General features: G+C 36.3%; 1 protein-coding gene across 1 annotated transcript in view; it reads left to right on the plus strand.

Moving 5' to 3' along the window:
- The window catches only part of LOC119782249 (neural cell adhesion molecule L1-like protein), an 81,554-nt gene that overhangs the window by 12,928 nt on the left and 44,199 nt on the right, over nt 1-24,427 (plus strand). The window contains exons 2-9 of the mRNA XM_038283136.1: nt 15,345-15,504; nt 15,923-16,031; nt 16,115-16,302; nt 16,384-16,506; nt 23,031-23,201; nt 23,427-23,465; nt 23,643-23,748; nt 24,193-24,374. Of these exons, the coding sequence (XP_038139064.1) occupies nt 15,378-15,504; nt 15,923-16,031; nt 16,115-16,302; nt 16,384-16,506; nt 23,031-23,201; nt 23,427-23,465; nt 23,643-23,748; nt 24,193-24,374 (1,045 nt within the window). The 5' untranslated portion in view covers nt 15,345-15,377. The remainder of the gene's footprint in view (nt 1-15,344; nt 15,505-15,922; nt 16,032-16,114; nt 16,303-16,383; nt 16,507-23,030; nt 23,202-23,426; nt 23,466-23,642; nt 23,749-24,192; nt 24,375-24,427) is intronic.

Here is a 24,427-nt window from a genome sequence, read left to right on the forward strand (position 1 = left end):
AGCAAAGTTCAATGCTATGGAATAGCATCTAGGCTTGATAAATACTAGGAGTTTCTAGTTTTAGCCTCAGGTATGCAGCTAGTTATGAGGTGGTGGATATTTTAAAAACCTTGTCGTTGACTGAGGCCCAAAAAAGTCCCATAATGCACTTAAAGACTTTCATGTTGAGCATGTTATTTTCAAAACAGGCACACACAAACCAGAGGTGCCAGGAGCCTGGTGAGAGTGTGGAGTCCTTCATCACTCATCACAGTTGTGCACAGATCAACAGAAAACTGCGAGTTGAGTGTGTTAAGGGACGAGTTCATACACGATCATTTAGTGGTGGGAATATGACACGCTAAACTGTCATAGGGCTTACAGCTATCTGTCAATTTAATCGTATGTCTCTGTATAGTGGTAGCAAAAGCTATGACTATACAGAGACAGAGCAAAACAACAAAATGACAACAGCCAGTCCTCAGAGTGGTTGAAAAACAAAGCAAGAAAATACAGAAAAAGATAACAAAGCAGGTAAAAAAGCTAAGGGATAAACCTTTTTTCCTTGCGCAACTGCTGTGCAGACAACCTCATGTCCCTCTTCCATAGCATCTTGCTACCATGCTGCAATGGTGCCCAAACATCACAGGATTCACAACTAATCAAAGACAGTCAAAGGAGCACTTACAAAGGTACTATAACTGTCGTCTGGGGCCACTCCACTAACAATCCTGCAACCATTTTAAAAATGTACAGCTTTCCAAAGAGAAAGAAGGGACTGTTTTATACCAAGAAGCTACACTTAGTTCTTACATCATCAACACAGACAAGGGACATATCAGACAAAATCACAAGCAGGTCAGGCAACTGTAGACACAACAAGTATGGTAGTAGAACCATTAACAGTTCTCCAGTCAGTTCTAGTAACCCCCGTTTCCTGTCCACCCAGATAGTTAGACCTTTACGGGGATTGTTCTTCAAGTTAAAAAAATATATTTTACTTTTGTGCTGAAAAAAGAGGAAGGAACCAGCCCAGGTTTCTTATGTCTTATCTAAAATAAATATTACCACCGAAATAGTCAGGCTTAATGGAGAAGAGGCAAGATGAACACTGTTGTTAAAAAGGAAGATCCAAAACTCCTAAACCCGGTTAGCTAACCATGTGGAGGGAACAGCAAACATTGGTAGGAACGTCGCTCTTTTCTCATGAGATTCAACAGAAAAAAGCCAGAAAAATAAAAAAGTCTTTCCAAACTTGTAAAGATTTGAAGTTGGTAAATTCACCTCTACTTTACAGGGATCGTGTGGTTGGTGAGATAATGCTGTTTAGTATCTGTGGATCTTTTTTGATGAAATGTCACATATTTTGCAGGAAATAAGAAGAAATAAGAGGAAGGATCTGTAAGGGTATGGAGTAATTTTACTAATAAAGATTTGGGGAATTATATCAGAACACATGGCATCAGAAAATCTTGGTTCCATAGAAATGATCTAGACAGGGATTCCCAAGTCTAGTCTTCAAGAACTATCAACCTGCAACCTTTGAATACACCCCATTCCAACAACATGAATATAATAACCAAATTATCTCATCAGTGTGTCATCCAGCTACCAAAATCAAATCTAGGCTACTATTAAGGATGGATAAATCAAAAAGCTGTAGGATGGTAGCTTTTCAGGACAATTTCATATGAAAAAATTAAGGCAGAGATGGCTCACAGAGACAAAATAATTTTTTTTTCATTAGCTATGAGGGGCCTATATGGCAGTGTGAATAAATGCTAAAATCCTCACAGATAAATTGTGCTAAGAAAATATTATTAATGCCCCTGAAACACAACCATCAATAGAATATCTTAATACAAAGCAAGGTGGATTTGTACTCTGATGTTATTACTACATACTCTGACTATAAAGAATAGCCACGAATCAAGACTTTCAAGAGTCTTTGTGAATCGTAGTCTAGATTTTAGATTACCGGTACTAGCTGACAGGAATAACACTTGGTTGAAGTTCTGCTGCTCTATACCCTTCTGATTTCAGGGTTAATATGTTTTATCTTTACACGTGATGTACCACAAACCTTGGTTTCATCATTTTTTTTTTATTTAGGCTACTGATATGATCCAAACAACCGGCCCATCTAACATCAAAAGGCATTATTCTTCTTGATCAGCATCTAAAACTGTGCCAAATTAAAATATATTTAAACCTCTTTTCTTATGTATAAACTCATCATCAGGTCATCATCACCATGTCTAAATGACTGGAGCCCTTGATTTGTTGCCATCTAATTGATAGAGTTTTAACTTGTGTTTAAAAGAAATTTAACAGTGAACCTAATACTATGGTTGATTATTGTGGATTCAGTGTTGTTACAACTGCAGGGATTACTGTCTTGACCACACACAGGATACTGAGAGGACTAACTGCAGCAAACCCATATTATCCAATGGGTATTTCATCTTTTCTCCTTGTGTTAAGACCTTCTACTGCCTTTTTGTAGCTTATTGAGAGCACACATGCCAGCATAAACTTTCTTGCAACATTGAGAGAGTCTCATCGAATATTTTAGCCTGTGGACATGAAAGCTCAGCTTGTTCAGATGAAATGTCAATCATTTCTGACGCCACTGGCGATACTTTGAAATTACTCTTTGGGGATGTTTCTGTTTAACTGAACTTTGAAACAAATATTTGAAAGTGCAGTTTTTTGGCTTATTTGAAAAAAAAAAATGGTACAACACCATTGAATATTAAAAGAACATATTTTAAGTCTTGGGGTTATTTAGGCTGGATTTTCAGGAGTGATGTTAACAGAATTTTTATTTAGGAAAATGATGATCATTACATTGCTTTGTCATCACAATTCCATTATCCCAATCTTGCAATGTCTGTGTTGACTTTTGTATTATATTAAGTGTACAGTAGTCACTGTGTTTGAAATATTATAAAACACTTTTCATCAACAAAACAGCCCAAAAGAAATCAATAAATACGTCTCCACTATTTAAGGTTAAGTTTCTTTAAAAAATGTTAGAATTGGGGATAATGCTGTAAGTATTTCTATTTCACGCAATGGAATTCATAATCTGTTTCTAAATCAAGCAAGAGCATAATGGGTCTTTTAAACAGATGCAAGGACCACACTGCTGTGCTCTAAAACCCATTGTTTTCAGGAAAGATTTTGTGCACCCACAACCTCTTCCTCTTTTCTGATCTTTCTCTTACTTGCAAGGCCTTGATTAGCACTTGCTTCTTAGCATGTTGCAGATAGGCTGCATATATACTGCTCACAACGAAAGAAAGACTAGACCCACCAACTCTGCCAACAAAGCTTTGACCAACAACTGCAGAGCAAATGCCCTGAACCCAGTGGCCAGTGGAGTGCAAATTGTTTCTTATCTGAAATGAGAAGAGGAGAGAGAAGAAAACAAATATGGTAACTATGGTGAGAGCAGATGAGCTACAACAACTGGCTACATGAGCGCACCTGAGAGATGAACATTAAACGTGTGCATGTGCAGCTAAGATCATGCACAATAGTGTTGGGTGAGCACATCACAAAGAATGGCATCTGTGACGATCAATAGATAAGGTGATCCAACTGAAACTCACAGCAAAAAGAAAATTTATGTATCAGACTCAGTTTGTTGTAAACCATCACTTGATGTGTGCATAATGTCTGGATGTCCTGATGAGGTTTTCCAAGAAAAAGCAAACATAATAAAATTTGCTCAGTTGAGAGACTTGTGACCAACATGTAATGACAAACATCAAACGGTGTGAGAAGAAGTGATTTATGGTGTCATGTGCGAAACAGCAGCATGGTGAAGTTAAATTTGCAGAGTGGATTTGTAGATTCGTGATTAGGACAACCTTGCCTATTCTGCAGGACATCCTGAAACCTGGCTGACTGGTTTTGGATTAAATCCAGCAAAATAATGATATAGCCAGGTGCTCGCTTAACTAGATGGGCAAGCAGTGGACAACTCAGAACCCCAGATATCGTCCAAAGCACTTGGAGCAAGAGTAGGTCCTACATGGTGGAGACAGCAAAAAGAGAGTTTTACGGAAGGAACAGGCCCCACCCACTGGTCACCCCCAACCACTCCACATCAGACAAAAAGAATTATGATATGACTTCTCAAGCTGTGGACATGGACATTGGGCTAATCATGGACATGAACTGTGGTTCACAGTAATTCGCTCTGGCAGAGTCAGTTAACCAGCAACTACTGTAGACTAAGCTATGTCCGAGCTTGTTTAACATTTTTCTTTTGTTCAGTGTTTAGGGAATTTGTGAAAACATATTAGATGTTGATGATTGCTTTAAGGAGGCGCAATGTATCTGACTCAGTTTGTGGTATATGGTCTCTTTGAGAGATGCATGCATAAGGCACTGATGTCATAATGTCAGAGGGGTTGAGTAACCGGATGCCTCTTTTGTCCTATAAAGTATTAACAAACATTAAAAATATCACCCATTATATCTTAAATATATCTTCATTTCATATGTCCTGGCCAAAATCTCACAGTTGCATCATGCTAAGATGTACTTTTCAAATTAATTTGTCATTACAGTTATAAGCCTCCTGCGCCATTTCACAATTGTTTTAGAATTGAATCTACTTGTTCCACGTGCATATTTTGTTGGTGCACTGACGAGGAACATTTTCATATCCTAATGTCCTAATAGTGCTTCATTTGTCATCCTTTTGCACCCTTAGACAATAGGGGATTTTTTTTCAGTAAATAAAAAGATAACAAAATACAGATCTTTGAAGAACTTAATATTTTTTATTTTTATTCTCCAGCAGTACATTTGTGTGAGAAGGTACTGTACTTGGAAATTGCCACAGGGCATATCGCATCTCTGGCTTACCGAAAATGGGCTGTACCTGATACTTGGCTTTGAATATAAGACAAACCACATTGTTAAGCATTCTTTCTTTTTCTCTTGTGCCAAAGTATTTATTAACATAATTAGGCTTTTTAACTTTTTTATGAGGCACAACTGTTGACTTGAAATTTTCAAGTGAGTCATCTCCTCAGAGGCCAATTCTCTCTCAAAACATTTTGTCCCCGTTTGTACACCAGCATTTTAAATTACAAATTCAAGGCCTGAATACACCAAACACAATTTAGCAGGCGATTTGACAGGAAAATGGGATCTTATGAAGCTGTGCCACTTAGAGCTCATTGAAAATGGATGAGGCTTGTCAGACCGCACAGATAGACCCCTGTCTTTTTTGGTTTGGACCTATGCAATATGGCAGCAATAACATAAGTCAGACAGGAGGAGACATGGTGACAAACAAAAACACATCTATTTTAGAGAAAAAACTAAGTAAAATCTCTGAATTGAAAGGTAAAACAGTCATAATGGATATAGACAAATAGAACTATATATATATATACATACATATATATTATTATTATTATTATTATTTTTATTTTTTTCAATTAGGCACTTTGTGAACCCCAAACAGAACAAAATATCTAATTTATAGGTACCAACTACAAATAACAGAGCTTAAATTAGTCTAGTGCTATTTGTGAGAAGTGATTATTGAGGAGACGTTTACTGGATACTCAATAAAATATTCAGCTAAGTGTTCTTTTAATTGAAAGTTTCAATGAAATGTAATTACTGCCCAGGGACCTGTTGTAAAGGAAAAATCAAAAGTAGGAACTCACAATGTCTTCACCTTGGCTCTCGCATTTGTGAGGTATTTTTAAAACTTTATTAGTCTACAAAGGCGTCTCCAGTATTTCACATGATTATAAAAAAGAAGGGAAAACATTTTAAAAATGTGATAAATTCCTGGAAATACTAGTTTTTAGAAGGCATCAGCTGTTCTAAGAAAACATCCTCATGGCTGGTTCCCTCTCTGCAATTATAAATCACATAATTACAAACTGACCAAACAACATGAGAACAAATGGAACCATGGGCTTTATCAAAGAGTTTAGTTCAGGTTATTTTATTAAAAATTACTACTTACCAGCTTTTGCAAACTTTGTTAATATTATGGCCTGAACAAATAGCTTTTTTGAGCCACAAAAAAAAAAGTTGATCACCTAACAAACTCCATCTAAATCCACTTCAGACTTTCAAAATGATTCCATAAAGTAATCAGTAGCTTCAGACTCGAATGAAGTGTTTCTCTTTTTTTAGCTTTTCTGACATGTGATGGACATTAGGTCAGACTTCTGGAAAGAGTGACGAGGTCCTGTCACAGCTCCAGCATTTGATGGGAGGCAGCTGTATAAGACTTTTTGTCTGTGGATTATTTCTGTGCTCTTGACCATGGAGAATGGACTTACAGTAACCCTGAATAACACTCTTTCTAACTCCAAAACTGCAAGGGACTTATTCCCATGGTGATTTACTTTGTTGTTGTTGTAACCTTTGTCTCTAGAAAGATTTTGTTCTTTTTGATACAGAGACAATTTTTTATATTGACTCTAAAAACTATACATTTCAGTTTCTTTTTTCCTATTAAGATACATGACAAAAAAAGACTGCAGGGCAGCAGATGAAATGTGCGTGAGTGAAATACCCAACCTTAGACTGAGGAATCTTTGGTTGTCATAGCATGCTTTTGTGTTCGCGTGCAAAGCTAGCTCCCATTTAGGAGGCATCCCTCCACTTGTCACTCCACTAATCACAGTGTTCCAGCACAGGAAGCATTTAAACCCAGACTTTGTGATCGCTGATGACCCACACAAATACAAAGCTACACACACCTTAAGCACACTGTAAAAAGAAGGCCTATTCATTCTGAACAATGTCAGAGTGATTTTGCATTAAAGTTAGCAGGGATGATTAGAAAATGTGCTTTTTAAATTTGGTTGCTAGAGGATAAAGAAAGAGGGTAAATCTAAGCAGCATGTCAAAAATGACGAGTACGAAGCACAATGAGGAGAAAGAAAGCTTAGAAATAAGCATTTGTCATGTTTTACATGCCTTTATGTAATATATATTTTTTTTGAAGTGTGTTTATGTTGTGTAATATGAGCTACATACACGCTGGTTTCAAACCTGCCTTTCCTGTAAACAATGACAATATATAGTGCTACTGTTCCTTCTCATTACACTGGAAGCACAGGTTTGTAAAGCTTGTCTTTGATCTGTCAGAGAGCTGTTTGGGTAAATTCCAGGTGTGTGCAGTAAGCACTTTCCTAAGAGCATAGGGAGCTGGAATACAAATAAGCTGCATGTTAGGCCACTGACAGTTTTGGAAGAGGTAAAGGAATGAGTGTTGTTTAAAGGGAAGCCTGGCTTTAGTCAATGCTTGCGCTGCAGTTTCGACTTGTCAACACAGTTTCCAATGAAACCTGACTTTTTGCCGATTTGTTAGTTTAAGGAAATTAGTTTAAACAGTGGCTATACAAAACCAAACAATCAACCAGAGTAAGGGCAACATATCTTTTTCAAATTCATTACCTGGTTCAAAATGGAAAAATATCAAAAGGAGTTTAAGGAATAGACTGGGCAAAACCAAAATTCATTGGCGAGTTAGGTGGCCAAAACCATTGCGGACCAATATGAAAGGTGGTACTCTATTTTTATAGATAACATATTGCTAATCAAGACTTTGCATTCATGAAACAAAAGCTGAATACGCTGAAATGTTTGCTATATGTTACATCTGATTTTAAATCAAGTAAATGAAATATCATGATGTTGATAGTGGGAGAATCTAGGCAGTCTTCCTGGTTCAGATACTGAACCACTAATTTTGCTCTCCACCTTGGAATATTTAGGAGAACATCCTGCAGCTAGTTCCTCATTTTAGGATTAGCACACATTGGTTATTTATGCATCAGAACAATGATCCAAAGCACGCAGGCTGGTCCACCTCTGTCAAAGTTTGGACTTGAGTCCTATTGAGATACCTTGGGATGACTTATAACAGGCCGTTCACAATCGAAAACACACCTCTCTGGCTGATCTAAGACATTTCTGCAAAGAAGAGGCAGAAATGTTCCAATGCTATTTAAAAAAAGGTTATTGCAAAGGCTTTATTACAGCTGCTGCTGCAAAAAGAATAGCAGTAGTTAATAAATCTGTAATTTGATTTCTGTGGTTCTGTTTAACATTTTTAGGGAACCTGCTGTTCATTGTTGTTGTTTTTTGTTTTTGTTTTTTTTTTTTAATCAAATTGATGTGAAGGGCCTTGGGGAAACAAAACAATATAAACTGGCAGGTCAGATATATAGAAAACCAGAAATCAGAGGAAACCTGATCGATCCATCTATGATTTTAATGATGCCTTTATTCAGAAACAAATAGACATATACAGTCCAAAAATTCTATACTACTGGAAAGGGATTTATAATTGCCTTAAATACTTAATAAGTTTAACAGCCAGTTAAAACTTTTAATTGTATTTTTAACAGTTTTAATGTAATTTTTTACTACTTAGGCTAAGTAAAACTTGACTCAATTAAACAGTTTTTTGTTTTGTAAACCATGTCAGAAATGTGTAAACCTACCCACATGCATCTGGTTATTCTACAAAAATAAAAGAATTTAACTTCAATGGCATATAGTTTAGCTATCCCATCATGACGGTAATAATTTCCTCCAATTGATAAGCAACATTTAACACACAAGTCAGAGCCAGATTTGAATGGGGTATTTAATTAAACTGTTTTTTTGCATGAAATGAAAAACTGTATGAAAATGTCAATGCTAGATTTGCTTGTTGATAGATTTACATGACAGTAACAATATATCAGAGGTATTTCTAGCTCTCTTTATTCCCATTTCTTTCCTACTTTCAGGCAGCTGAAACAAATAGCTGAAACAAATGTTTTTCCCTCTTCCATAAATGCCAAACAAAAATTAAGCTTTTATTTCTTAGCATTTGAGTAATTCTAAATTGTTTTTCACTTTTAGTCATGTTTTTTGTTTTACTTTTTGGTTTAGGTTTAAAGTTTATCTTCCAGTTTATACTGCAGAAGCCACGATCCGTTAAGACATCAACTGGACCTGTTTCATGTCCTTAAAACAGCCTTAAATGAGGTGTGTAATTATGTCCAGCCTTCTTCAACCTGTAGCAGGGAATTTAGTCTGAGTTGCTGAAAAGGGCTGGTTAGGATGTTTTTCTTGAAATCAGTTTTCAATGTATAGCATACCAAATAATGCTTCTTTTTTACCATTAAACATGCAAACCTTCAAACTGTGTTGTTTAGGACCGAATATCGTCTTAGAATTATTACATTTCACACGTTTGTCATTTTTTCACTGCTATGATGCACCTCATGAGTCAGTGCGATGAAATTTTGGCAGCACCTCTTTATGAGTCTCAGACATACTCTGCATTTTAAAAAAATCTGGCTTTTGTTTTAAAAGGGGCCTTCTGTAACATTAGCAGACTTAGGTTAGGTCTTTTAAGAAGAGAAGCTGATAGAGAGTTTTTAAGATGTAATTCTGCTCTCTCAACAGCAGCATGCACATTAACTGTTTGTTACATCGTCATTAATAAGCACTTTGGCTGTTGGCTGGTCATGTTGGATGGAGTCTTGGATGGTTTCTTATTGTGCATACACCAAAATTGTCAGAAAATAACAGAGTATTGCAAGTCATGATGATGAAATTCTAATACTGTGTAGCCCTACCCTTAAATCCTTTAATGATTTCAAAGGTAAAGTGGCTCTGTTGGTGCTAAATGTTAAGGGTAAATACTGCTCTTAGTAATTATAGCTTCAACTATATTACTACTATTAGACAAAATATGCATTGAGTGGGTGGATTGTTATGAAGGTGTGGTGTTAATTGTGGGTTTAATACTGAGTTTGAACACTGGCATGTGCTGTTGAACATCCTGACATTTAGGCACTGCAGAAGTTAGCCTTGTCCACAATCTGACATCTTTATATAAAAATGTTAATATGTCAATTAGCAATAAAACATATATATATATTTTTTGTCTTTGTTAAATGAAAAAAAGATATATATATATATATATATATATATATATATATATATATATATGAGAGAGAGGTAAAGAAGGAGAGAAAGATTTTCTATCAAATGTAGCTTTTTATAAATTTGAAGCAATACTGTAGGGTAATACAGGATGGGGAAAATAGATTACATAACCATGTATGTCTATCGTTACATTTTGCACCATGTTTTTTTCTCACTAGCTGTTTACATTTGATCACTGCTGCACTTTAGGAAATATAAAGGCTCATTTCACTGCTAAGCTGCTGCTCATTTACTGTCTGAAAGCTGTACAAAACTAATTATGTACTGTACACACTATGTGTATACAAAATGACAATAAAAGTTGTCTAAGTCTAAGTCATGTACTAGCTCGTTTCCCACCACTGTTGTTTTTATCTGATTTAATAAATCCAGCTCTACAAGTTCAGAACACAGGCCTACACAAATAAGTTCATAAATATCTCATAGTATATTTAGACACTTTTAAGCCATTCTCTTATTGATGTATCCACGGTTTTGGTCTTGAAAATATGCTGTATGAAGTGATTTACCAAATCATGCAAATTATCACAGAACATTGCTTTAAACCAAATATATAAATTGTTTGTGTAGCCACAAAAGAGATTAGGACAGAAATGAAAATATACACGGATAAGAAGACGTCTTAAAGATATTGTGGAGGATTTGCGCAAATTTTCTAAAAGACCCGCCCTCTCCACTTAAAAAAAAAAGCACATGTACAGCCCTGTACCCGCTCCCAGGAAGGTACACCTATTAACGCTTGCAAGAGCATGCACAAGCCCATTTCTCCTAGTGCACGCTCTGTTTGAACGTTGCTGTTGCTGATAGCAAAACTATCGCATTCTGCTTGCCTTAGACAAGTTTTCTCAACTACAGTATATAAATACATTCTGAAGCACCGCAAGTAATTAAAAGTTCATAAAATGTGTTTGTTCCAGATAGTAGATGGCTCCCCTATTTGCCAATGGAACTAAAGCTCATGCATTTGAATGACTGCATAAGCAAGGTCAAAATAACCTCACAGAATTTGTGGTGATGGCATGGAAGGGTTTACAAGATGAAACAAGTGAGACAGAGAGTAAGAGAGAGTGTATGGCAAGCCCTTTCTTCGTCTCCACGAATTTTTTTAATGCCATCTTAGAATCCTCCCACTGTGCAGCCTTTGTCCCAGTCATTATCGCGGGATTTGATAGCTGCTCTGCCATGTGAGAGGCTTTGGTGACATATGTCACTTCAGTGAGTTTCCTGTCGCTTCTTCAGCGGCTCAAGTGGAGCGGTGGGGAGTGAGGCGTGTCTGTGCAGCAGGAGGAGTGTGTGTTTAGGGTTGAAAGAGGAAGGACATGTCAGAGATGTTTGTTCAAACAGACATAGACAGAGAGAGAGATGCAGAGAGTTGTTTGTGTGAACTTCTGTTTTTCTACTCTTTTATGGACTTGTGAGTTTGTCTCAGGATACTGGCAAAATTAGAGGATATAAAATGACTCAAAAACTGTGAGTATGGGTTACTTTAGAGAACTTTGATTTTTTTTCTGCGGAAAATGCTTTGATAATTTGAGAGAATGAAGAGCTTTTCTTTGCACAAATGAGATTTTAGTTTATTTAAGAGGGGATCAAAGGAGTAGTGGGGGTGTCACTGTGTACAGCATGTGTTTGCCTGGATTAGTCATGTAGTAGTGACACTCCTCATGCCTTTGGCCGACTAATGGCTTAGGTAATACAATCCCTGCAGATTTGTGACTGTGACCTGCCATGTGTTCAGGTAATGGATCCCTTACTTTACTTCCAAAAAGCAAATGCTTTGTTATGTGTGCACTTAGGAACCCCATGCCACTTTGAAATCCATGGATTTTTATTTTTTTATTATTGGTGTCAGGTTTGTTAGGCTAAAAACTGAAGAGACTGGTTTGCAATGCTAACAAAGCCTGGTAATTTGCCTTAGGGTGTGCAGCAGGAAACCACAGGATTTGCTGCACATACATAAAAACAGTTGTTGCTATGTTTTAAGGATAAGCAGAAATCTTGATAAAAGAACACACTGTCACATACAGACTATAGGCTTACCAACTGTAAGGCTTTTCAAATTCTTCTGATCTAATGTATCTGTTTGATTTCATCTATATCCACTGCCTCTGAAATTTCCTTCAAGAGCTTAAGATTCCCTAGGAAGCAACATCAGTCCATTGTGTAGGAGGAGGAGTTTCTATAAAACTTCAAATTATTTATTTATGCATTATACCCGAGAAAACTTATGTACATTATAAACTATTTATGGTATACAAATGAGGACAAGCAAGGTAGTGCTGTAAACTGTGGAATCTCTTACCTTAACTCTTAGGTTTCTGGAAGGTTTGCCAACCTCCAAATCCAGGATGTTCCTTGATACTGCAGCCTGGACAGTCAGAAGGATTAAAAAAAAAGAATATCACTGTGGAAGTTTGTTAAGTCTTCTTATTATTTGTTTTAACTTTTGCTGCCTCTCGCTCTTTTGCAGCATGAATAAATTAAATACATTTTTGCGACATGTCGTAAAATATGTTTCCTAAATTGGTAAATGGATATTTTCGAGTTAGTGAGCTATTTTGGGGGAATAATATTTCACTCCAACCTGAAAACACATGTAATATGTTGCCTTCTCAATGTTGCCCAGAAAAATCTTAAAACCACATTTTTGCATTTTTTGTTCTAATATCCCCCTGATCATCGCAGAAGTGTCCAACATGCAGGCCCTAAATTCAATGCAAGCATGATACAGATTTGGCCTGCCAGCACTTGTGGTAAAATACAAATGTAATTTAATTTAAATTAAAAAACAAAGAAACTATGTAGTAAACATTTTTATGGCAAATTAAACTCTTAAAATTGAAAAAAATAAATTATATAATAAAAAATTAGTGTTTCATTAATATGTACTACTACTACTTTTGATTTTTGTTTAATTGTATGGTTAAAATGATCATAAATATCCAGTGACTTTCAATCTACAGTAAATTTTGGTGAATCTGGTTCATTAAAAGTGGTTCACTTCATTAAAATTGGTTAAATATGGAAATCATTTTTTTAAAGAAAGGGTAAAAAAGGGCCTATTTTTCTGTTGTGAAATTAGAGAAATAAAATGACTTTCAAAAAGAGGACCCCCAACATATAATGCTTTCAAAAGATTGCATACATTTCCACTGATTTAGCAAATATGAAAAACCCTTTTATATGTTTTAGATCTATAAGAAGTAACCAATCTCTACTTTGTTCATTTCATGTTTAGTTCATGTGGAAGATAAAACACAAAGGTTTATATTAGAAATGTTTTGCATCAAAACTGTAAAAAACAAAATCAACCCAAAAAACCCCAGCAAATACTGTATGCATCATCCCAGTAGGTGTAAGATGTTTTATTTTTTATTTTTTTTTATTTCCTTAACTACTAAGACCAGTCAGTTTCCAACCACCATTCTGTTCCCCAGACCCCTCCAAGAGATCACATTCTTTTTAAATAACATAATAATAACATGATATCTATGGATCATTATCCTCATTGCCTACCACTTAGCTCTAAGGCAGAATACCTTTTGCTTGTGATGATATTCAACAGACACAAAGAAATATTTCACTCATTCACAAATTTTGCATATTTCTATATGTTTAAAAGGACCAATCAAGAGGGGAGGTAGTAATATTAGTGTTAAATGAAGTTAAACACAGAATAAGATTAGTTTTTAAATCACATAAGATAATCCCAAAGCCCCTAATGAAAATAATGCCAAATCTCTTAATTTGTTTTAATTGATACTAAATATAAGGAGCTTAATCCCAAATCTAGTCCAAAACAGTTGTGTCGTCTGGAGAGCTCAAAGTGGATCTTAGCTGTTCTGCAGCATTATAATGTATGACGGCTGGAGGTCCCTGCCTTTATTCTCCTGATAGTGGGATTAGCTACACGGTGAACCCATTTGGCTCAGGCATTTCTGCCACCACAGTCTCAGCACTGTGAGTACTAAGCTGTGAAACACTGACTGACTTAGTCCAATTTATGGACTGCCATTTTGGATGTAGTGATTGTAGCAGACAACAGCTTAGCCTTTGGGTCATATGGGTTTAGAGTAAACACGGGACGGAATGCCACCAGCCAGCTTTACAGGTCAAACTGTTATTTCATATAAAGTTATCTCTTATGTTCTCTGCAGTCTCAAAACAATTGACAGGTTGCCTTGCATTGTTTTTAGACGCCTTTTAAAATCCCTTTAGGGCTGAAACAATTAATCAGATTAACCGATTATTGAAATTACCATCAACTATTTTAGCAATCAACTAATCGTTAAATGGAGTATAGAGACTGTAAAACATGCCTTTAGCTGGCGGAGTAAGCCACTTAGAGTAGTAATTATATCAGAGTTTGAAAAAAATATGTAAACATTTTGCATTTAAAATGAAAAAAATATTTTTTATCTGTCAGTATGTTCAATCCAGAACTCCTCAAGTGGAAATATGGTTCAGCTGGTTTAATTTAATAAAAATCTTCTTTGAGGAACCTTTGGTTGTCTGATTATTAATCGATTAACCGAAAAAATAATCGACAGAATAAACCATTTGCAAAATAATCATTAGTTGCAGCTCTAAACCTCATTAAATTAGTTTTGATCAATATATATTCTAATAAGTGCAGAAATTGAGCAAATGGGTTAAATTACACAATACAGATTTTACTTATTTAAACCTTGTAAATTCACCCACTAGTTCTTTTCAGTGTTGTTCTTCAGTGAGAGATCATTAACTTCCAATTTAATAATCTTATTTGCTGTTATTTTCAGAAGGTAATTTTAATCTGAATAACTAGCCTTGTCAGAGGGAATATTTTAATTTTTGAAACATGACTGTAGGAACAAAATGCAGACTATTAAGAAGGAAGTAAGGACACACTCAATTCTAATGGCTAGTATTACCAACTTTAGATTAAATAGCTTTAGTTATAAGCTATCTACTATCTAGCAGTGGCTACCTCCAGTCTGGGGAAAGTTTGCTTCTCCTCCATTTTTGGCTGTGAAATATTTAGGGGGTTCTTGCATGTACAATCTCGTTAGCCTTGTAAGTCATCTTCTATTGGTGGGCAGTAAGCACTGCTTCATTTCTTACTTTATAAATAAGAGTCTTAATCATGGCAGCTACCATCTCAATGCAGTCAAAAAGGCTTCAACCTTAAAGCACTTACCTCAGAGAAAAGCGCCTCATTAACTTTGATGACGCATACAGTATGTTTATGTTTTGACGTTCAAAGATAAGATCCCATCATACCCAAAGAAAACAAGTATTGCACACTGATCAGTGAAGATAATCTGATTCTTTTCCTTGTTAAACATACAATCTCTACTTTCCTGTCTTCTCCTTTGCAGTTTTGCTGTGCCTGACGACTAAAACAACAGCTGATGTGCATCATTTTCCAGATTGTCTTCAATAATCATTCAAGTGTGATGCGGTGGGCAAGCAGCCTGCTCCTAGTTTTGGTTTGGGCCTTTACATCCCGGGTCAAAGGCTTTAATATTCCTTTACAAGGTAGGACTGTCGCAAATTTCTATTATGTAATGTTGAATTAAAACTCTTCGATGAAATGGAAGATTTCTCTTTTAGGTCAAAACATATCTGTTTATCTCTCTTGAGCAGGAATGTTAACTGCTCTTAAAATGCTTAGCAAGCAATGTGAACCTTGAGGTAAATTGTTTATGTGGCAAAGGTTGAAGGCTTGTTTAAAGCAAGGAATGCATGGCAATCAAGCTTTCATGTGCCATTTCAGGTCACTCTATTTAAGGCAGATGTTTGCTCAGATTATACGGTGGTATTTAGTCAGCTTCACAGAAGGAAAACACTGAAAATAAAGAAAGAGAAAATGTTAACAATTATTGAATATATTTTAAGTTGAAGGCTTACTTTCTTTTACTTTTCTAACATTTCTCTTTGTGTTCCCTTACTGAAGTGGAGCAGCCTCCAACTTTAATAAGCCACACAACAGGTCCCATTGTTGCACTTCCTTTTGACAACACACTTACAATTAGCTGTAAGGCCAGGGGTAACCCACCACCACAGTAAGAACTAAATCAGATAAACTATTTTTGAAAAAAAAAAAAAAAACCCTGACAAAGACTTGGTCCATATTTTCCTCCGACAGATACAGATGGACAAAGGATGGCCGAGAGCTAAACCTGCCAAATATCCCCACAGTCAAAACCGACAACAGAAATGGGACATTTATGTTTCACCAAAAGCATTTTGCCCAGTTCAGGGGTAAATACAGATGCTTTGCTTTCAACAAGCTGGGGGCTGCCATGACAGAGGAGATAGAGATCCTAGTTCCCAGTAAGTAAAGGCCACATGCAAATATAAGATCAGTGAAAGATTCTTATGATCATCATGAAATGCAACAATTGTTTTCACCAGCTTTGCCCAAGTTTCCAAAGGAAACATTGGATACTCTTGTCATTAAGGAGGGAGAACCATTTTCTCTGACATGTAATCCTCCAGAGGGTGTGGGCCCACGTCAGATCTATTGGATGACTGCTGGTAAGCCATCATGCAACTGTTTATCTCTGCAATTTATAGATTTCTTAATTTTGTATTGATGCTTGTGTGGAGGGGTGTGTGGGAGTCAAATTTCCTTTATGAACAAGAAGCCGCTGCTTAAGATATTGTACTTCAGGATTTAATTAAGTAAAGGTTTGTTTGACATGTATTTTGAAGATATCCATAGTTATTAAAATCTTTTTTCAGGTTTTATGATGTTATAATCATAAAACTGAATGTTCATTCTTGCTATTTTAAATAATAGACATCAAGTGCAGCATAATTTTCAACTGTTCTGTAGATTATTGTTCACCTCCCCTGTGGGTTTGGGAGATGTTTTACAACCATGTTATCCTTTTGTCATGATCAGGACTCTGATAGCTTACCTAATTGCTCATTTCACTCACCCGCCTTACTCTTCCCAGTTACCAATTATCACTCATCTCATCCACCTGCTCCTGCTGCTTTATATACGGCTCAGTCCCAGCTATCGGGGCCAGATCATTGTTTTTGAGTTTGTGTTGCTGACTTACAGATCACTGTTGCTGAGTTTATTTCTGAGTTTTGTCTTGGAGTTTGTATTGCTGAGTTTAACTTCAATGTTCTGGAAGGCTAGTGTGGAGAGAGGTTTTTAGTACTGTCTTAGTGTTCCTGATCTTATCCTGGCTCTGATCCACTGAGTGTACCCTGTTCCTGTTTTGGCTCAGTGGAGTGAGCTAGTTTTAAAGTACTGTAGTATTCCGGTTATACTGCCTTGTTCTGTCTCTCAACTACTGAGCTTTCCTCTTCCCATCTGAACTTTCTGCCTGAACTATCTGTTGGATTCTTGTAACCTGAACCTGCCTGAACTCTCTGTGGATTCCTGGGACCCTGGACCTGCCTCTTCCTGTTTTGATCGGAACCCCTTACTTGGCAATGGACTCCTGGATCTCTGAGCCTTCCTGTTCTGAACTGTTTCCCTGACCTGGCTCGGATTCATGCATGTTCAGTGGGGCTGCAGCATCTGGATTCACTCTGGGCAGCTCCTGCCACATCTTGTTGGCATATGCTGGTGTAGATTCTCAGTCATCCAGGTCATAGTCATTCTGAAAAAAAAAGAAAATTAAAAACCATCCATTGGACTTTGTTTCCAAGTTTGAAGATGTTTCACTTCCCACACTGGAAGCTTTTTCAAAACAAAAACAAGGTTTTGATGGGCTACTGTATAAAACCTCGAACTCAACGCTATTTCTGACATTTTGAATTGAAGAAGCTTCATTGATGGGAAGTGAAACGTCTTCAAACTTGGAAACAAAGTGCAATATTGGAATCTTGTAGTCAGTCAGCAATCCGCTGGATCCTGCCTCGCTCTGAGAGGATGGACTGAACTTTTAAACCAGAGTTGCCACTGATAAGTGGTGCCCCGCCTCCCCCCACAGCCGCTACAGATCCAGAGTACCGTGTTCTGATTTGAATATACCTTTTGAAACTTCCCAATCGAATATTGGGCTCTACGTTCTGAGCATTTTTTTTGTCTACCTGCTTTGCTCTGGAGACTAAAAATATAGCTTTCCAAATTTAGCTCAAACTAAATCAGATTGGATGGAAATAGTCTGTAAACAGCAATTTTCATGGAATGTCATTTTTTTAGGTCATTAGTTTGGCACAACTCTGCTGAAGAAAAATCTTAACATAGCATGATGCTGCATCTACCATCTACTGTCTTATTGTGGGGATGCTGCGTTCAGGGTGATGTGCAATGTCAGTTTTCCACTATTAGACTTTATTCATGGCTATCAAGACAGATGGGTTTAAGTAGATGCAACCCCTTTTATTTTTCTGTATCAAGTTTGGGGTTGGAACATGACCAAGCAAACATGATAGTGGAGAATTGATATAAAAATTGGATTAGCATATATGAAAAAGTTTTGTCAAGTATGTTGTTTGGTAATGTACTATTTGGTCATAACCAAATAGCTTTTGTGCGTTTTTCTAAAATAGATTTTTTATATTTCATAAAGATTTTTATCATTTAATGCAAGGGTTAAAGTTGGATTGCTGTAATACTGTGAAACATGTCTGCCTCAACAAATATGAGTTGGTGCATGTGCAGAAGATTCATACCTGTTGAGAGAGAAAAAAAAAGATGTGACAGGAATGTCCTGACCAAAATTTTAAACTCCATACTGGAAAAAGTTTGTGATACTCAGTACTGTACTAAAGCAATATTTAATTTTTTTAAGGAACAGCACAATTCATCTGTAAATAGCAAAAATAAAATGAGTAAGAGGCTAAACTGTTTTAACATTTTAAATTGGTTTTGTCCTAAAATAGGGCTAAACCAATAAGTAGGTGGCAATTCTGTCCTTAGTATATACTCCAAAAGTGTCTCTTCTCTGGCTGACAAAACCATAGTGAGGTAAAATGTACCGGTACACTTGATTTAGTTGTGCAGTTATTTTATTTAGCTAAAATATCTCATGGTCAATGTGCTTTCATCTTACTGTTAATTCAATGCTGACAGACATATGTTTTACAGTATAAATACAGAAAAAAAAAATCTGTAGTACAAAGAAATCTGTGCTCTTAAAACATGTATAAAAATTGCACATAAAAGCATATTTTCTATAGTGATCACTTACTTCAATATGGTGGGTAGCCTTAGGTTTGTAATTATTTTTTCAACTCTTCTTTTTAACCTCAATACAGCTTCACTACATGTTCTAAGAGCCACATCAGCTTACATTACCTTAACAAGTAAACAGAGGAGTCACGGAAGGGGAACACTGCTTTGTTTAGTTTAAGTATATTTATAAAAAGGCTGAGCAGTTTGCTGATAAACATTTTCCTGGATTAATATTTACTGCAGTTGAATGGAGAGATGCATGATTAGAGTGGAGTAGTTTGGGATTCTGAACTGTACATCTGGGAAGCACATCTCAATAGTCTCCATGAGGCTCATATTTGAGCAGATGGCATTAGCGTATTTTTATAATAAAGGTTTATTACTTCAATGTTGCAGATACAAGGCTTTTTCTGCTCTACTTAAATTGTTCAAACATCAATGTCATATCGATATGTTTTAGGGTCTGCTCAGCTAGTGTGTGGCATCCTTGATGTTTTTCTCTGTCTGTCTGCCTAGGAAGATACCTTCAGACAATGCTCTTTTGTTTGCCCTGTTTGGTAAAGAGGGTCAAATGTATTGTCTGTTTCTGGAGGTACTCAACCTGTTAACAAGGATTAAATCTTGATTTTGATCAAGTAAACTCCAGGTAGAGGAGGTTAGTTTCTGGTAATATCTTTGAAAAATTGCTCTGTCTACTATTAAGCATTAAAATTAAAACTTTTTACTTTTGAATCAGCTGTGATCAATTACTCCACAGTATAAAACTTTAAAAAATAAGATCAGTAAAGCTTATTTATCAGTGTTTGCAGACATTTCTGTAGCATAGTGTAAGCCTCTAATGTTTTATACAGCGTTGGGGTATCAGTGATCAAAGCACCAAGGAAACAAGTTTCACAACAGTGCAGCAACATGATGGTTTCCCTGTTCTACTGTATTTGTAGGGCAAATGTGATTCTTCAAGACTAGAGACCTAATTTGCATTGTATCCCTTTTAAACATGAAACTATTCATATTTTCTTAGTGAATTAGAGTTACATAGCAAATAAGTGTTTTATTTTGAAACTAAACGACTTAAGCTTTAATGGTGGAATGCTAATCCAGTTAAGAATGCAATTTTTTTTCTGATAACATAAATCAAATAACATAAAAAACCCTGCAGCAGCTTTATAAAACTGTTTTTTTTTTTTTGCTTCATTAAAATTTGTTTTTAAATAATGTTAATGAAAAAATACATAAATAAGCCCCCACCTCAGTTACTCCAAAGATGCGTTAAAAACAAACTAATGAGCAAAGCTTATATTAGAAGGGTTTTAAAAAACTAAATAATTACGTGGTTTATGTGCTGTACCTACTGTAAAAACCCCATGAGTTACTGCAACATTTAATTTTCCTTTGGGATTAATTAAGTATTCTTGAATTTGCAGTTTGCATACTATCTGTTTACATGTATGGAATAAATTCACATTCACAACTTTTCAGCTCTACGATCAAAATTTCAGTAGAGCAGATAAGTTGTATTATTACTATTATGGCCAGACACTTCAATGGTAGTTTCATCAGAGAAAAGAACATATCCAGAAACAAATGTTGTGCTTGAGTGTATTTCCAATGTATGATCTGATTTTTAGTATTGCACCCTTCAATCAGCATGATACATGGACGTTCCCATACTTTTTATATTTAAAAAGTATGTAGTAGCAGCTTTGGGAAGAGGAAACTGTACACTTTTTCCTAATATGACCAAATATTTTGAATGATTTATTTTGAATTTACATTATGTCACACAAGAAAAAAATGTTGAATGGTGCTTTAACCTATTTGATTTCCAAACAAAGGCACGATCAGGTGGTATATCTAAACCACCAACATCATCAAAATGTATGGGTCTTTAGCACATGCACAGCACACAAATGGCTCCAGCTGCTTGATACATTTGTACAATTTAAAAGAAAGAAAAACTATAGTCTTGATATAAAGAATATAGAACTGAGAGTACATAGAGCTGCGTTGTGCAAAGAAAAATAAAAAGAGATGGAAAGAGAGAGCAGTGCAGCAGATGGCTGTCAGAAATTTATAGAGACTAATACAAGGTGAACTTTAGGGCTAATTCTGTGCCTACAATTACACAGATATGCCAGGAATGTATCTGCTCTCTACTGCCCTGTGTACTCAGGTGTTCAGGTGCATAGGAGGAATGAGGACTAGAATTCAAATCATGGTGTGCCTCATTTCTTTTCACACCTGGGCAACCCTTCAAAACTTGATGTGATTAACTCTAGAGGAGCAGAGGCTAGCGTGTATTCTGTTGAGTTTAAATAACCTGAGCCATGCCATTTCTTCCAAATGCAACATCCAGTGTTTCAAAATGTAAGCACCATAGAGAATGACTCCTTGCAAACCCTAGGAATTTAGAGTAATGGCTGTATTTAAGATGAAGTGGTGTTAAAGCTTCCCTCTTGAGACGTCGAACTTTATCTCCAATCAGGAACCTTTTTTTTTCCCACCACCTTCAAGGAAAAAGTGCTGTACTGTGTAGAAGATAGCCTCTGTCTTGTCTGAAGTGATCCTGATATTGGAGGGGGGTCCCACTTTCTGATGAACCTCTTGAAAGTTTCAGCAGCTCACAACAAACCAAACAAATGGCTGAACGAAAAAAAAAAACATGAGAGCTCTTTAAGTGCTTAGAAGGAGAGGCTTACTGATGGGGTGAAAACATTTTGAGGCATAGTTCGTTTTAAATTCAGTTCTGTTGTTGCTTTGTCTTGGTCCCTATACATATCCAGGAACATTTATAGAAGGAAACACTCTAAACATTATTAAAAAAAAATGGGTGTTGAAGAACTTCTATTATTTTAAATGGTCACAAAACACTGAATATATGTGCACTCTTTTTTGTGACAGCATGCACAAGCCCATTTCTCCTAGAGGAAATACCGGTACGCAATGATAAGACGGTTGCTCGGCTAGATGTCATCTCACCCATGCTTATATATAAAAATTTTCCCCGCAAAAAAGAAGATTTTCTGGTACGTTAAAAAAACCATGACCTGCTTGTATGTGTGAGTGTGTGTGCTGCAGTGGAAATTGGGACGTGTTTGCAGGGTAAATAAGGATCTGTAGCCACCATACCACTACTAACGATGAAAATTACAAAATAACTAAACTTATCTTCGAGGGAAAGTTACAATATAGAGGTAAATAACTTTTACAAGCAGCGATTTGAAATGGATTTCTCCAAATAGCATGCCAAACTTGACCTGTCGAGATGAAACTTTGCAACAAAGGCATCAGTGTGAAGCCCGACTTGTGCTTTCTGTGTACGCCATCGCGTGAAAGAATCTCCCAAAAACACTCTGGTCTTGTTTGCCTTCTCTGAGGCCTTTCCTTTCTTGTCATACCCTTCGTAGACTCTTTTTCTTTTCATGATCCTCGGCCATTCTCAAAGAACCATGGTGAGAAAGGCGAGCTTCAATGGGTCGCTGAAACTGAAGCTCAGCGCAGAAAAAGATAGCTAACTGGGGACGAGGACGTAGGGCGGCCTTACATAAACATATCACCAGAATGATTGTCAATTAGGAGGACCACTTATTTTGATGACCCCCCTGGAAAAAAAATCATCCTCCACTATACCTTTAAGCTTCTTTATTAACACTAATAAAGCCAGCACTGGCTCATGGCTGCCTCGTGCAATAGGACTGTTGAGCTCAACTAATGTGCAGGCCATGTACAGAACTATGAACCTCATAAACTTGTGCATCAATAGATGAGAAATTATTAAAGGGTGTATCCATTGCTTTTATCACATGATATTCCTGTTTCCACATTTTTATTAAACCTCATGATTATTTTTTCATGACAAAAACATAAAACAATTTCAATTTTTTTCTTGGTTTTACTTATTCATATTTGTTTTTTTTAGGTCTGAAGCACGTAGAGCAGGATGAGAGGGTCTCCATGGGAACCAACGGCAACCTGTACTTCTCCTATGCCTTACCAAATGACAGTCGCAATGATTACAGCTGCTTTGCTGCCTTCCACAAGATACGCACTATTGTGCAGAAAAGTCCTGTGCCAGTTAATGTGGAAAGATGTAGGTTTAACCAGAAAGCTAAACTCTATCACTCTTTTTAAACTAACTCAACATTACAAAATATTCTTATTTTTCTTTTTCTTTTTTACATTGTTTTTTATAGTATGGATTTTTGCATCATGTTTATACTTAGGGGAATATCTGGGACATTAATAGTATGACAAATGCATATTGGTAAACAAACACCTCTGTCCCTGCCTGCCCTGTTTTTTGTTTTTGTTTTAGTGAAACCAGAAAGCAGTTCTTCAGAGAGCAGCAATCCCAGTAAGTGATAATCTCACAGTATGTCCTGTAACTGTCTGATCAGAAATTTTGATTTAAAATCTTTAACAAGGTGCTGATACCTAATTAACTATAAGCTTTGTTGTATTATTTAAATGATGTTTGATTCAATTTAACACACAAATGAGGAGGACTATGGTTTTTGTGATGGATTCACAGTTCTTCCAGTTAGAGCACCCAGCATCATGCTGCCCTCTGGAGTCCAGACGGAGAAAGTGTTGCAGAAAGGACAGGATCTGCAGCTTGAGTGTATACCTGGAGGATAGTATGTGCATTTTATTGTATCACTGTCATCACAAGGCATGGGCTCAAAATAGACTCCCAGAGTATGATAACCTTGGTATAGTTTTATTATGTTTGAAAAAATGTACTTCCTGCAAAAAAAGAAAATGTAAAACTACCTAATTACCTAAGACATAACAGTATATAATAGGATTGATCAAGGATAACTTTACTATGAGAGAAGTATTGCCCTGGTTGCCAGACAGCAGTCAGCTGTTGAACTGGCATAGCCTCACACCAGTAGCTTTAAATGGGTCTTTCTATAAGAGCAGTGGCTCCTTAATAGCTTCATTAATTAATAGCTTAGGGTTTACAGTTCAGCCATTTCAGACCAGAACTATTTTTTAAACTTAATTTAGCTTGAAGCTGTTATTGGGCAATGTTCATTCTTTAGTATGTTTCAGTAATGTTGCTCTTTTTTTTGTAGTCCCACTCCCACTGTGACATGGATGAAATTGGGGGAAACTCTGACTGATCGGATACAAATGGATAAATATCAAAAGCGTTTGACCATCCCTGCAGTGGAAGAGAGTGATCAGGGAAAATACAAGTGTATGGCTGAAAACTCTGCTGGAAAAGTTGACCATTACTTTGACGTAATAGTAGAAGGTTAGTATTTACAGACAGAATTAATGACACAGAGATGGCATTTGTTTTGACTA

This window comes from Cyprinodon tularosa, unplaced genomic scaffold (genome assembly GCF_016077235.1).
Source record: "Cyprinodon tularosa strain WSP-4 unplaced genomic scaffold, ASM1607723v1 ctg19, whole genome shotgun sequence".
NCBI lineage: Eukaryota > Metazoa > Chordata > Actinopteri > Cyprinodontiformes > Cyprinodontidae > Cyprinodon > Cyprinodon tularosa.